Raw genomic sequence first — 16562 nt, forward strand, 5'->3', positions numbered from 1 at the left:
CTATAGGATGGCCTTAAACAAGGATGGCTTAAATAACCCAGTGAAGCGGGCTTATCAGGAGAAAGGTCTTCATCCTCTTATAATTCAAATTCCTCGGCCTTCTCCTTCTTCCAGACTGATTCCTCTGTGGCAACTGAGGTGCCAGGAGAGGCTGGGGACTGGTCCCTGACCCGAACTGGGGGCGGTCATGATTTAGATGTTCCCGCCGCGTGGGCATCTTTCTGCCAGATCACTTCGGCTATGCCCCCTGGGAGATGGTTTGGGCAATTACTTCTTTTATCTCTGCGGACAGGGCTGGTTCTTTATCCTCCACGGAGTGAGGAGGCCCCTATTCCTAACCAAACCAGCTCCCTCCTCCGTTGGGAGGATGCCCTGAAAGGGTTCCAGTTCTTCCCTGAGTGACGAACTGGGTGATTCAGGGTAGCCCCTGGAAGCATTGCAGGAGGAATCCCACGACTCCTCCCCAATTAATGAGGGAGGTCTGCTCTCTTGAGGCGAACCAGGTTCCCTCTCTTCTATTTAGCCAGAGGGTGGACAAGGCAATGAGTCCATCCACTCGGGATTTGCTCTGCCTCTGGGCCTGCTGGTGTCTGTGCTCTACAGATCTATGCTTCCGGGTTCCCTCCCTGGGTTTGTCCTTGTTCCCTGAGGGTCCCGGGGAGGCCTTCCTTGTGCTGCCCTTTCCTCCCTCCCCTCCCTTGGGTGGAGGATCTGGCCTATGCATTTTGAAGAGGGCCCTGCCATCACCTCCAAACCTCCATCTGCCATGTTGATCTGTAGAAACTTTGAAGTCATTGCTTGAATCAGAGATGGGATTGCAGCAGTAGACCCTGATGGACCCTATGGGATTTCAGACGGCACTTGGTGAGATACCTGACTCTCTGGCCCACAGTCCGGCGGAGTCCTTGGTCGCTGCTTGGAATATAGCGGAGGCTCTAAACCAGATTGCGCCTTTACGGCCTCTCTGCAGCAGTGGATCCAGGAGGGCTCCAGGAGATGAAGCGCCAAAAGAGACGCCTAGAGCGACGCTGGAGGGCTAGTAACTCCGAATCCGACCGAACACAGTTAAGAGCCTTTATTAGGATTTATCTAGTGGTGATATGGGCGGCAAAATGTGTGCATTTTTCCGCTCTTATTGCATCCGCAGAATCGCGCCCAGCCGCCCTGTTTAAGATAGCCCGCTCCCTCTTGAAAGGGAAGGATGCGGACAAGCCTTTACAGGGTAGAGCTGAGGAATTTGTCCAGTTTCTGTCAGATAAAATTGCTCGGATCCGGATGGACCTGGACTCCACTTGGACGGTACCAGCCGAGATGCCGGGGGAAGGTCTTGAGCAGATTTTATGGAACGAGTTTCAACTCGTTGCTCCTGAGGAAGTGGACAAGGCCATGAGAGCAGTGAGTGCCTTCACCTATTTACTGGACCCGTGTCCCTCCTGGCTGGTCTCGTCCAGCAGGGAGGTGACACGTGGCTGGCTCCAGAGGGTTGTTAACACCTCTCTTCAGGAGGGATCCTTCCCACACTCTCTAAAGGATGCGATGGTGAGACCCCTCCTTAAGAAACCTTCCCTGGATCCAGCCATTTTGAACAACTATTGCCCAGTCTCCAACCTCCCGTTTGTTGGAAAGGTTGTTGAGAAGGTGGTGGCCTTCAACTCCGACGGACTTTGGATGAAACAGATTATCTGGATCCTTTTCAGTTGGGTTTCAGGCCTGGTTACAGCACCGAAACTGCTTTGGTCACGCTGATTGATGATCTCTGGTGTGCCAGGGATAGAGGACATTCCTCTATCCTAGTGCTTCTTGACCTCTCAGCAGCCTTCGATACCATCGACCATGGTATCCTTTTGCGATGGTTGCGGGAGGTGGGAGTGGGAGGCACCGTCTTAAGGTGGTTCTCCTCCTACCTCTCGGACAGGTCGCAGTCGGTGTTGGCCCCTAGGCCCCTCAAATATGGGGTGCCGCAGAGTTCGGTCCTGTCCCCCCTCCTATTTAATATCTACATGAAGCCGCTGGGTGAGATCATATGCCGGCACGGGATCAGATATAATCAATATGCGGACGATACTCAGTTGTATCTGTCCGTCCCGTGCCAACTCAGCGAAGCAGTGGAAGTGATGTGCCAGTGCCTGGAGGCTGTCAGGGTCTGGATGGGAGCAAATAAGCTTGCACTCAATCCAGACAAGACCGAGTGGCTATTGATGTTGCCTCCCAAGGATAGTCCAGACATTCCATCTCTGAGCCTGGGGGGTGAAATTATACACCCCTCAGAGAGGGCCCGCAATTTGAGTGTCCTCCTGGACCCACAGCTGACGTTAGAACACCATTTGTCAGCTGTGACCAGGGGGGCTTTTGTCCAGGTTCGCCTGGTGTACCAGTTGTGGCCCTATCTGGACCGGGAGGCGCTTCAAATGGTCACTCATGCCCTCGTCACCTCAAAACTGGATTACTGTAATGCACTCTACATGGGGCTGCCCCTGAAGAGTGTTCGAAGACTGCAGTTGATCCAGAATGCAGCTGCACGAGCGATAATGTCACACCTATCCTCCGCGAGCTGCACTGGCTCCCCATTGATCTCCGGACGCTCTTCAAGGTGCTAGTCATTACTTTTAAAGCCCAACATGGTTTAGGACCTGGCTACCTGAGAGACCGCCTCCTGCCACATACCTCCCAACAGCCAATAAGATCACACAGGTTGGGCCTCCTCCGAGTGCTGTTGACCGGACAATGCCAGCTGGCGGGCCCTCGGGGGAGGGCCTTCTCTGTTGCTATGCCGGCCCTGTGGAACGAACTACCCATAGAAATCTGGACCCTTAACACTCTCCCGGCCTTTCGTAAAGCCACTAAGACCTGGATGTTCCGGCAGGCCTGGGGCTGTTGATTATATGCAGCCCCACTGGACTGGTTGTATGGTGTGTCAATTTTTAACATTGTATTTTTTATCTATAATTTTTAAATAAGCTTTTTTATCTTGCTTGTGAGCCGCCCAGAATCCCAATGGGAGTGGGTGGCATACAAATTTTATTAAACTCGAAACTAGACAGGCACCAGGTGCAAGCCAGCCAGCTACGGAACACCTGCACATCACAATCTGAGAGGAGAAAGGCCCATTGGCCAAAAACCTTCTCAGGCCTCCCTCAAGGCCCTTGAGTGCTCGATGCAGGGAGGCAGATCTGCTGGCGTCCCAGACAAAGCCAAACACTCCCCGGCGGCGATCTGCAGCTGAGGGGCTTGAGCGCAACTCCGCAGGTCTTCAAGCGGCTCCAAACGACAATCTGAGCAAAAAGGTCACTTTAAAATGGCCACAGACGTTTTCCGAGCTTAAGATGACAGCAACCATGAAAAAGCGTGCAAAATGCTTTAAAATGGCCATCGCATGGTTAAAGAAAAATCTACTCAGTCCTAGGGCAAATAGACTGTATTTAACCCATGCTTAGACTCTCCAAGGAGCGCACAGGAGAATAGTAGTGTGCAAGTACAAGGAAAATCAATTTATTTCTGTCTTTTCTTGCAGGTATCTGACAGATTTTGAACCAGTTCAGTGTCTTGGTCGTGGAGGTTTTGGAGTAGTATTTGAAGCCAGAAACAAAGTTGACGATTGTAACTATGCTATTAAAAGAATTCGTCTTCCAAATAGGTAATTACATATCTTTTTGGTTGCCTTCATAGTTTACTCTAGATGGCACCAAGGTTTACATATTGGTTGCCGTTGTTTCAGAACCATTTTATTCAACAACTGGGAAAGTTTTCAAAATTTAAAAAGTAACATTAGATATAAGAAATCAGGGTTATTAGTTTTAGTAATAGTTATAGTATAAATAATTTCAGTAAATTCCTGAACATTCTCTTGGAGCCTTCTATAAATGTGGGTTCCTAAACTGTATTTTTTAAAAAAAAAATATTACAAAGTGGTCTATAGTCAAGAATGTTTTTGTTTTATGTTGGAGTAATTGCATTATTTTTAAATCCATCTAACGTGAGGACTACTGGAAAAAGAAGCTTGAGTTCTCCAACTTTTCACTCAAAAGGGTTCAGTCCTGAAATTATAATCATATGCATATAAGGAATTCTTCTAATACAACATTGAGTTGATTAAGAAAATAAACTATTAATTACTGAATAGGATGTATAATTTCCTTATGTAAGGAAATTAAAGAAAATCTATTTTGTCACCTGAAAAGACTATGGAAAGAAATATTTGACCAATTTACCCTGCATAAATCTTTTGTCTTTGTTGTATTACCTCAAATTTTAGGGAGCTGGCACGTGAAAAGGTTATGCGTGAAGTTAAAGCATTAGCAAAACTTGAACATCCTTCCATTGTTCGATATTTTAATGCTTGGTTAGAAACACCACCTGAGAGCTGGCAAGAAAGAATGGATAAGCTGTGGTTGAAAGATGAGAGGTATTTACTTTAGTTTTTAGAAATTGCATACATTCATTAAAAGACTCTGGAAATAATATTTACAAATCTTGTTAAATCAAAATTTTGCAGAATAATATCTGTAAATGAATCAAGACATAGTCAGAAGAATATAATGTAGCCACATCAATAAAACTGACAAATGTGGCTCTGGTGTAATGTCTTGATTGGAAATTAGATGGAACTCACTTTATTATTCCATTATTGCTTCATGAGTTTAATAAGGGATAAAAGCCAGGATATATACATGTACTGAATAACTCAGAAATTAAAAAGAGGGACAGTGTAAATTCCTCGATAGTAGTTCTATATAACATGATTCCTCCAGAACTGCATTGTAGATAACATGAGTGTAGGCCTTAGATTATTAATCTGTTTTTATTTCTTAGCCTGGTGCTTCTAGTAGCTACTTTATAATCTCTTGATCAAATGAGATTGTGTGTTAAAAATTGGGTTTCTGATCACTGTCACTTTGTCACAATATATTAGTGAACTCAGATCATTTGTCTATTTGTGCCTTTATAGGTCTAATATAGTTTGGCAGTTGAGATTAAAAATACAAACCTCTCATTCATTTTGCTTAGTCTCTATGTTTTCAAAAGTGTTAACATTTTATGTAAATTTTCAGAAATGTTTTTTCCATTGCATAAAATTTCTGGTACACATTTTAGAACAGCAAACTACCCCAAAATTCATAGAATACAGATTTTTTTTCAGGAATTTGTTCAAAGATGCAATTTATAAGAATTTAAAGAATTTAAATGGGATAAATTTCTCATTTTTTCATCAATTTTATCTTCTTATCAGTTCCTCTTCATTAAGCATTACTTTTCTCCTTAATGCTATTTTTTCAGTGTAGTTCAAATTAGGGTTTGCTAGCTGACTTAACAGTTTGTTCAGCCACTGTTCAAAATTATGATAGTGCTGAAGGAATAACCGGTGCTTATATTGCCTCCACAGTCACATAATTGCAAACTGGGCTCTTGCCAACCGTTCATATATACAACAGGTAGCTAATCCCTTTGCGACCATGTGATCATGATTCGCAGTTTACTCTCCCGGCTTCCTCAGAAGGTCAGCAAGAAAGGTGGCAAGCTATTTCCTTTCTTCCAACACAGCACACAGTCACCCTACCCTCCCGATGTGGAGGGGAATTGGCACACTGTCCTAGAAAAAGGAAACTCCTTTCTCAGAATCCAAGCTTCCTTTCTTTGGTCCCAGCACACTAGTTCTGCACACAAAGTGAAGCTGTCCACCCTCTTTCATCAGGAAGCTCTTTCATTCTCTTCAGTTAGCGGCCCATACAGTCGCTTAACAATCAGGAAGGCTGAGATGGTGATTGAGCAAGACAGTCTGTCAGCACCTCACAGGCAAGCTCCATTATGGTCATAAGTTGAGGGCTACCTCTATTGCGTATTTTTAAAATGATTCAAAGTAAGAAAGACTGTATTTATACATAAAAATGTAGAAAAATTTGACAAATAACATCTAGTGGTCCATCAAGTCTGCCCTAGGTGTTGTTTATTTTTCTTTTATTTATTGTTATTGTTATTGTATATTTTATTTATTTTTAAATTTTTATCAGATGATAGACATGTGTTTATCCCAAACATGTTTAAACTCAGTCACTACCCCGCTGGAAGCTGTTTTCAAGCTTTCCCTACTCTTTTTGTGAAGTAACACTTTTACTTTTGAAGTTCTCAGTATGACCCGTGTTCTTGATTTTTGCTTAATAATATTGCTTAGGCATGTTATTTCTAGGCCTTTCTAGGGTCTGTTGGATGTCTCTCTCCATAGGTGGAAAGAAATAACTATGGTTGTACAAATTTATTTAAACTAAAAAAACCTCCTACATTTGCATTATCAACCCTTTACACTTTCATAATGGTAGAGGATGAAAGAGTATTACTTGGAAGCATCTGGTAGTGGATTGAACCATATGATATTATTTCTTTCATTTAACAGTCATGAGATGTCAAATTAGTTTGAGAAATGATCAGTGAAATAATTTATGAGATAGTTAAAGAGTTTTAAATAGCATTCCCTACTGTAGTAAATTAATAAATTCCCATTCTAAAAAAAAAAGAAGCTAGAAGCCATAGAAGGAGTCCACATCATCTGATCCCTTCTGTTCTGGTAAGTAGGACTGCAGGAAGATTTGACAATAAATTACTATCTTAGAAAAAATCTTGAAATGTTCCTGTTAAAATGTTCAGAACATTCTTTTGTAAGGTCCTTTACACTCTGAATGTTGCAAAAAGTAATTATGAATTTAATTATCTTAATTTAAACTATTTAGTAGGTTATGCCCAATTTGAAAATAATTTGGAAAAAATTCCCAAGCCTTATGCAAATGCAACTCACTCTGTACTACTAATTAAACAATCATACTATTGTTTAGACTTCTATATAAGCCTAAAAATATCGTGATATTTTATGGAGTAATCTTGTTGAACAATTTTTAAAACATTGGCATCTTTTTTCAAGTTGTTAAGGAAGGATGCAAAATGTCATGACTACTTGTATGAATAGCAAAGAGGTTCTGGGCTCATGCAGGGTCCAAAGCATTCCAAATCATTTTTGAAGCATGCATACACTAATTCATAGACATGGGGAAAACTTTGTATTTTTGCTCTGTGGGCAACATATGGTAAGATTAATTGAAGTTTTTAATGTTATCTTTTTTTTTTTAATATATTTAAAGTATTGATTGGCCACTCAGTTCTCCCAGTGCAATGGAGGTACCATCGTTTAAAATTAAAACAGTGCCATTTTCTACTGAAGAAAACATTGAAGTCATTGCTACATCTGTAGAAAAGAAGACACTGCTTTCCGTAGGAATACATTGTGATCAATCAGATTCATCAGAGAATAAGTTTTCTCCTTTGGAGTTTTCTGCCATCGAGAACAGAGATTTGAGCCAATTGGCAAGTGCACAAGATAATTTCATTCATAGCTGTGATATGGAAGGCAGTTCTGTTGATGATAATGATCCTGTTCATTCCTTTGAAGTTTATCTTCCTGCTAAATCGGTAGTAAGGTTGAGGGACCGAACGTCATCTTCTATTATCTTTGAAGACTCTGATTGTGACAATTCTTCCAATAAAGGGGGTAATATTACCAGTTTGCTTCATGATAACCATATTGAAGATAAAGCGACAAGCACAAGAGAGTCAAATAATAGAAAGTCATCTTCAACAAGCTCTTTATCTATTTCTCCACCAAGACCAACAACTTTAAGTTTGGACTGCTCTAACAACTCTGTTCAAAAACTTTTACCTACCACTCCAAAAGTGTATCTTTATATCCAGATGCAACTTTGTAGGAAAGAAAACCTTAAAGATTGGATGAACCGAAGATGCACAATAGAGGAGAGAGACAGGACCGAGTGCCTTGTGATATTCCTGCAAATAGCTGAAGCTGTTCAGTTCCTGCACAGTAAAGGATTAATGCATCGGGATCTCAAGGTTCGTACAGATAATGTAATATAATTATTTATCTCCCTGGAGTAGTTTATTTAATTATCTGTATGTATTTGAAAAACGTATTCATATTCCACTGAATTATTTCTTCATTGTTGAATGTTAAGAAGGGTGTCAGGGAAAAAACCTTATACATTATTATACAATTTATTATTATATAATTTATTATTTATTACTAATCTTTGTCAGTTACAGTGTGAACATAAAGTAAAACTATATTATATTGTATTTAAGTATCTTTCCTGCCCAACTCTCAATGGCTCTAGATGATCTATCAAAGCAACTTTAAGTACTAAAAATAAAAACAATATGCAGTACAAAAATGTACTGTGGAAAAATTACTCATGAGTAAATACTGTCACAAAATAGAAATAGAAATTATTCAAATGAAATATAATACCCCAATAAATAAGCTTAGTATTGCAGCCATACAATGTGCCATAAAATACAATAAAATAACAGTGAAGTAGAAAAACTTTAAAATAAGTAAAATAAAGTAACGAAAAGAGTAAGGTAGCCCTCAACATAACAAATATTCATTTAGTGATCATTCACAGTTACTACGGCATTGAAAAATGTTACTTATAACCAGTCCCACACTTAGAACTGACAACAGTATTCCCACAGTCATGTGATCAAATGTGGTTGCTTGGCAGCGTCATACACAAGTAATCCTCGAGTTACGACCACAATTGAGCCTAAAATTTATGTTGAAACATTTGTTAAGTGAGTTTGCTCCATTTTACAACTTTCTTGCCACAGTTGCTAAGTGAATCAGTGTATTTGTTAGTTAATAATATGGTTCTTGTGAATTTGGATTCCCTGTTGACTTTTGCTTGTCAGAAGGTTACAAAAGCTGATCATATGACTTCAGGACACTCTGTCATAAATATGAGTCAGTTTCCAAGCATCAGAATTTTGATTATGTGAGCATGGGGATGCTGCAATGGCCGTAAGTGCGAAAAATAGTCATAAGTCATTTTTCAGTGCTGTTGTAACTGAACAGTTACTAAATAAACTGTTGTAAGTGGAGGACTACCTGTATTTACAATGGTTGCAGCATCCTGGGATCATGTCATCATGATTTATGACCTTTCCTAGTCATGTTCTAGCAAGCAAAGTCGATAGGGAAAACCAGATTTTCTTAAAAACAGCATGATTCACTTAACTGCAGTGATTGTAATCATAGCAAAAGGTCATAACATTGATGTGATTCGTTTAAGAAGGGAAATTCTGGTCTCAATTGTGGTTGTAAGTCAAGAACTACCTATATTAGATTTTTTTAAAAAAAAAAAAACTTACAGCAAAATAAAGCCCAAACTACAGCTAACAACTTAAGTACGGTATTCTCTTCTAAATTTAAATGACAGCAGAGAAACTATAGTAACTTGTTGCTGACATGAAAATATGTTTGCAAGAAGATAGTTCAGTTTTTCAAGATTGGAAGTTAGCAGTAATTTTGCCCTAATCTCATTGAACATGAGGCAGTAGAGGACGTAATGGATAATGTCCTTTGCTAGACCAACACCACAAGGACAGAGATGTTATTTGACAGAGAGTTTACAAAAAGAAATATCTCCCTCTGAGATATTTGAAAAACATGATTTGAAGATAAATATATGTTAAAGCCCTCCCAGTAAAGCACTGTTATGTTAAGTAGGTTCCTATAGAAGTATCTGTGTTTTTATAATGATGATACCAAACATTTGGATGATAGTACCTCAGTGGCATCCCTCTCAAAAAGCCTTTCTTTGCTATTTTATCTGTTCCAAGAACTTAAATCTCCCCAAGGTAAGTGGGAATACATTTGTTTGCAGAATGGGTGACAGAAATTTGGTCCATTGGATCCCAACTGTATAACAGAGAAAACAGAGTTTGGCAAGATAGGATTCTTGAAGGCTTTCTAGTTTCTTATAATGCTCTAACAATGCAAGATGTATTCTAATGGTGATGCAAGGTAGCCTATCTCCATCCCAAAATAGGTATTAAGGGTGCCCTGAATGTGGGGCCCAAGATCTTCCTAATGATGTTGTTTTGGACTACTTCTAATTAGGCAATAACCTTATTCCCCCCCCCCCCCCCAAGATCTCAGCCCCATACACAAATGGGCAATCAGTTTCCCTTAAAGTATATTAACTTCAGGGGCTACCATAACATGCACAAAGAGAACACAGTACATTTAGTAATGTCAGTAGTGAGTTGTGATTTTAGTTACCTTAAACAATGCTACTTGAGATTTTGTTTTAAGAGTTAAGAGTTGAGGTCACTGAGGAAATACTTAAAATAAGTTTAGTTTATTTAGTGTCAAGTTTCCTTTAGTGTTTTGAAGCTATTTTTCCTTCGTTCTAGGTTCTAATGTTTTGTCAGTTAAGATGACAAAACATTTTCCAGAGGATGATATTTCAGGCAATTTCAAAGCAATCAGGAATGACTTGCATTCCTCGCAATTTCTCTTTTCCTTATTGTCCCATTTGTAATAGCATGTTCTCATCACTTAAGAACTGCCTTGGAAATCCAATTTGGAAGGTGATACATTTTTCAAAATGTGGAAATAGACTAAAAGGCCTGGTTCTGCTTTTATGAGCTTCAGAGCAGATACAATCTAGCTGATGAATCTAGGGAAAAGGACAAAAATTAAAAGTTTAATACTGGGCTTTTATTTTAACCCATAAAATTTTGGTGAATTGGAACTTTGCTGAATATTCCCTTTATTTGCCCTCTTTGGGTCCATTTAGAGAGAAATAAATCTTAGAATCTAAGGCATCCTTGTTTCTAGTTTTGAAACCTGGTCACAAACTGAAAGGTGCTACACATATCTGGTTGTTAATAATAGGTAAGTGATTTATTTTGATTCAGAATCACACGAGAAATGTACATTGTGGACTAGCCCAAATTGTAGATAGTAGGGTGGATGTTGTTAATAATAGGTAAGTGATTTATTTTGATCTAGAATCACATGAGAAATTTACATTGTGGAATAACCCAAATTGTAGATAGTAGGGTGGATGTTCTATGGGAATATGTGGACCAAAGAAGAATATTCAGGAATATTCTTTAAAGATATTTAAAGGAAGTTTTAAAGATTCTATGTTTCAAGTATGATTCTACTTCATAAGATATACAATTGAAACTTGTATCACAAAATATTATGGTCTGAATCTATGGTAGATTTTTTTACTTTACATAACATCATTGTTATCTAATTAACCATAAATTTTAATTATAAGTATATTCTCTTCATCCTTTGCTTAATATTTGATTAATATACATATATACATATATATACATATATATATATATATATATATATATATATATATGTCATTGTCTATTTCTTTTGAACATATTTCCATAGAAATATGACTTTGAATATGCAATTTCATATAATGCATCCACTTCATGGGATTCATTAACCACACTAATTGAAACCTACCTGTATTTCATAAACTTTTTTAAAATTTCACACAAATACCACACAGAAAGGTTAGGGATATAAGGATAGATTTATGTAGTAGGCACTGCTTACTATTACTATTAGCTGGTGACCTGTTTATTATTTTGTAAATATGCTGTCATATCTTTATTTTGGAGAAACGTCCTATAACATGGTACAATTGATTCCTCAAGTTAGTTTTCAAATGTACATGTATGTTTTACACTTTGTAAGGAAAGAAATATTTCTTCCACGAGATTAGAAAATGTAATGATACAATTTTATATGATACCGAGTAAATCAGATTAATGCCTTTATTGTAATTTTCTTTGTGTTCATTTGTTTCTATACAGCCTTCCAACATTTTTTTTACAATGGATAATATAGTAAAAGTTGGAGATTTTGGCCTAGTAACTGCAATGGACCATGATGAGGAGGAAGAATCTGTTTTAACACCAATTCCAGCTTATGACAGACACACAGGGCAAGTTGGGACCAAACTCTATATGAGCCCAGAACAGGTATGTTTTTATCTGATTTACAGGATTCTCATAATGTTATTTCATAAATTAAAGAATAAATGTTGGCACAATTATTGAGTACATATCAAGTATGAGTCAGAAAAATTCCCTATTTGAATTTTGCTCTATTGACAAATAATATTTTCTGACTGAATAATATTTTCTGACTTATTAGAAAGTGGCAATAAGGAATACCTTATTCAGAGGAATAGATCATATGTTTTAATTGCTAAATAGCTTTGTGTTTGCATTATGTTATTTCCCCATTTAGGATTTAAATGACATTTATTGTAATTTTGTGGGTTTTATTTTTACTCCAGTACATTATAAAAATAACATCAATATTTTGATACTTAGACTGAAAAGTGTTTTAGATGGCATTGAATGTATAACATGTGACATACAAGAATCAATCCTGCAGTATGGGAGTTCTTGTTCAGCATGCCAATCAGCTAGATAGCCAGACACTCAATTTCATCTTCACCGCCAAATTCCTACACTATTTGTTCCTCCAGATATATTAATGGTTCCTTATTGTTGTTGTGCAATTAGATATTGTTTACACTTCTATTTTTGAAATTCTAGAAAAATCATTGTTTTATTGATAACGGTTTTAGAAGAACATAAATGATTAAAATGAATATCCCACAACTCTAGAACATTTAAATGAAACATATGTTTGTTATTAGAAGTTAAATGTATCATTTTATAAACGCGCACAGTATCTAGTCTTGATTATTTGGGACATTGTTAGCTTGTTCATGAGATTTTGTTTAGTTTGGATATCTATATTCCAAATATCTTGCTATTTAACTGTTAAGAATATTTATTAAAATGAATTTATTTGACCTTATTTGATACAAATACTCTCTTACTTTGATTAAATATTAAGATTCTGGGCAGAAATATTAGTGGAAAATAAAAATGTAGCCTGATGGTTCAATTTTTGATGGTTCCTTCTTATTTTAAATTTTACAGATTTATGGAAATGCTTATTCACACAAAGTCGATATATTTTCCTTAGGATTGATCTTGTTTGAGCTTCTTTACCCTTTCAGCACTCAGATGGAGAGAGTCAGGGTAGGTATGCTCTTCTGAAAATATTCTTGGAAGAAAATGAATTACACTTTAGCAATAAACTGAAAATTATTAATTTACCATTAGGTACAAAAATTGTATAAACAAAGAATAATTATTATATTAGCTATGATTCTATAATTCATATTGAGGAGCTATTTGCTTAAAAAGTTCAGGAATATATTTGTAAAACTGCCTTGTCAAATAAGTACGTGATCAGAAATTGGGGATGATTTTTATATTGTTTTTTATGTATGATTTGTGGGTGTTTTATATCAAGATAAAAAATTTTGAAAGCTTGTATAAATATAATTACTGAGTGAATAGATATAATGTATTGGACTCAGTATAGCACTTGCACAAGAATAAAATTTGTAATAAAATGTTTCTGTAATCTAAAAGAAGTAGATATGAATTAAATTACAGAGAAGGGTTATTAACATAATTCTGTGATATTACAACTAAATTAAAACGCACTGATTATGAAATTTCTGTATACACTTTCATAAAAAGAAAATAGTGCCCTCTTTAGGACTTGGAGCTGAAACGTGTGATTTATGTCAACACAAATAACTTTTTCTTTTTAAATGTTTTTACAGATTTTAAGTGAAGTAAGAAACTTGACTTTCCCACCACTGTTCATTAAGGAATATGCACAGGAGGTATATTGGAATTTAAATTTCCAGCTTAGATGTGTGCTTAAGCTTTGGGATTTTATTAGGACAAACTGCATTTATTTTGTTACTAAAAATCATAAGCCTGCTTGGTAAATTGTACTATTAATTGTTATGCTTGATCTTCTCCTTCATGACTTAAATCATTAACTGAGGAAATTAAATTTGGGTTGTTGGATTCAAGAGATAATGAATGCATACTTGATGTCATTGCAAGACTTCATTTAAAAACAACAACACCCCCAAATTCAACTTTTCTAGGAACAGTTGGTGACAGTTTTATCATTCTGGAGAGGGGAAATTCAATCTGTTCACCCAAAAAAGTTTATAATTTGAGCTTGTTTCTAAACTTAATTTAAACAGCACAAATTATCTTTGTACATTTTCCTATCTAAAGCCAATTAGCCAGCTATATAGACCTTGGAACAAAGTCACACGGCCTTCCTCTGCAATATGTTGCCATTACAGAAACTTGGTGGGATGAAACCTTCAAATGGAACATACAGCTAGAAGGATTTAAATTATTTAAAAGAAATAGACCAAATAAAAGAGAAGGTGGAGTTGCACTATATATAGTAAATAACTACATCTCAACAGAAATAGAGCACAACAATGATGAGAACTATCTTGAATGCATTTGGGTCAATATTAAAGGTTGGGGGGGGATGATATTGCAATAGGTCTATACTACAGGCCACTCAATAAAGCAGAGGAAATAGATGAACTTTTTGCTAGTCAGTTAACTAAGGTATGTAGGAAGCACACCACAATACTAATGTGGGATTTTAACTACCCTGACATCAACCGGGAAACAAACTCTGCACCAAGAGGAAGATCCAACAGGTTCCTAATGAACCTAGCAGACAACTTTGTTTCCCAAAAAGTAGAGAAGGGAACAAGGGAATCGGCCATATTAGACTTAATTCTCACTAACAGAGAGAAAATGATAGAAGGTGTTGAAGCCAGAGGAACCCTGGAGGCAAGTTACCATGCAATATTGGAATTATGCAAACACAAGTAGTAGAACAAAGTCAAACTATAGTCTTGACTTACAACCACAATTGAGACTATTTTAAGAGAGATAATTTCAATAAACTTAGAGCTTGGGAAGAATTCCATGGATGAGAATCCTCAAGGGGAAAACAACTCAAGAAGCTTGGGAAATTTTGAAAAATGAGATTACAAAAGCTCAGTCTAGCACAATACCAATGAAGAAGAAAAATAACAGTTCCCAAAAGAAACCAGCATGGCTGCATAAAGAACTCTCTGACAAATTGAAAGACAAAAAAGTTAAATATAAAAAGTGGAAAGGGGGGGGACATAACTAAGGCAGAATATCAGCAAATAGCCCGAGCCTGTAAAGATGAAGTAAGGAAAGCTAAGGCTCACAATGAAGAAAGGCTTGCCACAAAAGTAAAAAATAATTTTAAAAAAGCTTCTTTCAACATGTTAAAAACAAGAAGAGTTAAGGAAACAATTGGTCCATTGCTGGGAGAAAGTGACAAGAAGGTGACAAGCAAAAGGGAGAAAGCAGAACTATTTAACTCATTTTTTGCATCTGCATTTACACAAAGGGATAAAACAATCCAACCTATCAAAAACAGCACCACAAAAATCAGATGAGGAACACAAATTGAAATAGGGAAAAAAATGGTAAGTGAGCACCTGTCTACCCCTAGACGAGTTCAAATCACCAGGATCGGATGGATTACACCCCTGGGTTCTGAAGGAACTGGCAGATGAGATCTCAGTACCACTGAACTATTATCTTTCAGAAATCCTGGAGCACCGGGGAACTGGCAGAGGACTGGAAAAGAGCTGATGTGGTTCCCATCTTCAAAAAAGGAGGAAAAAAATAGATCCAGGAAACTTTAGACCTATCAGCCTGACCTCAATACCAGGAAAGATTCTGGAAAAGATAATCAAGCAATGAATTAGCGAACACCTGGAAGTAAACAAAGTAATAGCCTAAACCAACATAAGTTTGTCAAAAACAGATCATGCCAGACTAATCTTATTGCATTATTTGACAAAGTGACAAAATTAGTGGACCAGAGGAATGCCGTTGATATAATTTACTTGGACTTCAGTAAGGCATTTGATAAGGTAGACTATAACCTACTACTAGATAAAGTAGAAGAATGTGGGTTGGACGGTATCACCACCAGATCGATTCATAACTGGCTGACCAGCCGCACTCAACGTGTAGTCCTCAATGGAACTGCATCTACATGGGGGGAAGTATGCAGTGGAATACCCCAAGGCTCTGTTTTAGGCCCATACTCTTCAACATCTTAATCAATGATTTGGGTGAGGGAATAAATGGGGAACTCATCAAATTTGCAGATAACACCAAGCTGGCAGGAATAGCCAATACTCCAGAAGAAAGGCTTAAGATACAGAAGAATCTTGACAAACTTGAACATTGGACACTATCTAATAAAATGAAATTCAGTGGTGAAAAGAGTTAGGTTCTACATTTAGGCAAGAAAAATGAAATGCACAGGTACAGTATAGGTGGTATCTTCCCAATTGTAACTGTGAGAGGTATCTTGGAGTCCTAGTGGACAACCATTTAAATATGAGCCAGTAGTGGGCAGCAGCTGCCAAAAAAGCCAACACAGTTCTAGGCTACATAAACAGCGAGAGAATCAAGATCACGTGAAGTGTTAATACTACTTTATAATGCCTTGGTAAGGCCACCCTTGGAATACTGCATTCGGTTTTGATTGCCATGATGTAGAAAAGATGTGGAGGCTCTAGAAAGAGTGCAGAGAAGAGCAATAAAGATGATTAGATGACTGGAGACTAAAATATTTGAAGAACGGTTGCAGGAACTGGGTATGTCTAGCTTAATGAAAAGAAGGACTAGGGGAGACATGATAGCAGTGTTCCAATATCTCAGGGGTTACCACAAAGAAGAGGGAGTCAAACTATTCTCCAAGGCACTTGAGG

General features: G+C 37.5%; 1 protein-coding gene across 2 annotated transcripts in view; it reads left to right on the forward strand.

Moving 5' to 3' along the window:
* The window catches only part of EIF2AK3 (eukaryotic translation initiation factor 2 alpha kinase 3), a 49540-nt gene that overhangs the window by 28923 nt on the left and 4055 nt on the right, over nt 1–16562 (forward strand). For both annotated transcript variants that reach the window (XM_014068254.2, XM_014068246.2), the window contains exons 11-16: nt 3512–3634; nt 4253–4402; nt 7125–7887; nt 11689–11856; nt 12835–12936; nt 13533–13595. In XM_014068254.2, the coding sequence (XP_013923729.1) occupies nt 3512–3634; nt 4253–4402; nt 7125–7887; nt 11689–11856; nt 12835–12936; nt 13533–13595 (1369 nt within the window). The remainder of the gene's footprint in view (nt 1–3511; nt 3635–4252; nt 4403–7124; nt 7888–11688; nt 11857–12834; nt 12937–13532; nt 13596–16562) is intronic.

This window comes from Thamnophis sirtalis, unplaced genomic scaffold, assembly GCF_051295495.1.
Source record: "Thamnophis sirtalis isolate CommonGarterSnake01/CBP01778 unplaced genomic scaffold, rThaSir2_p1.2 scaffold_4, whole genome shotgun sequence".
Classification (NCBI taxonomy): Eukaryota; Metazoa; Chordata; class Lepidosauria; order Squamata; family Natricidae; genus Thamnophis; species Thamnophis sirtalis.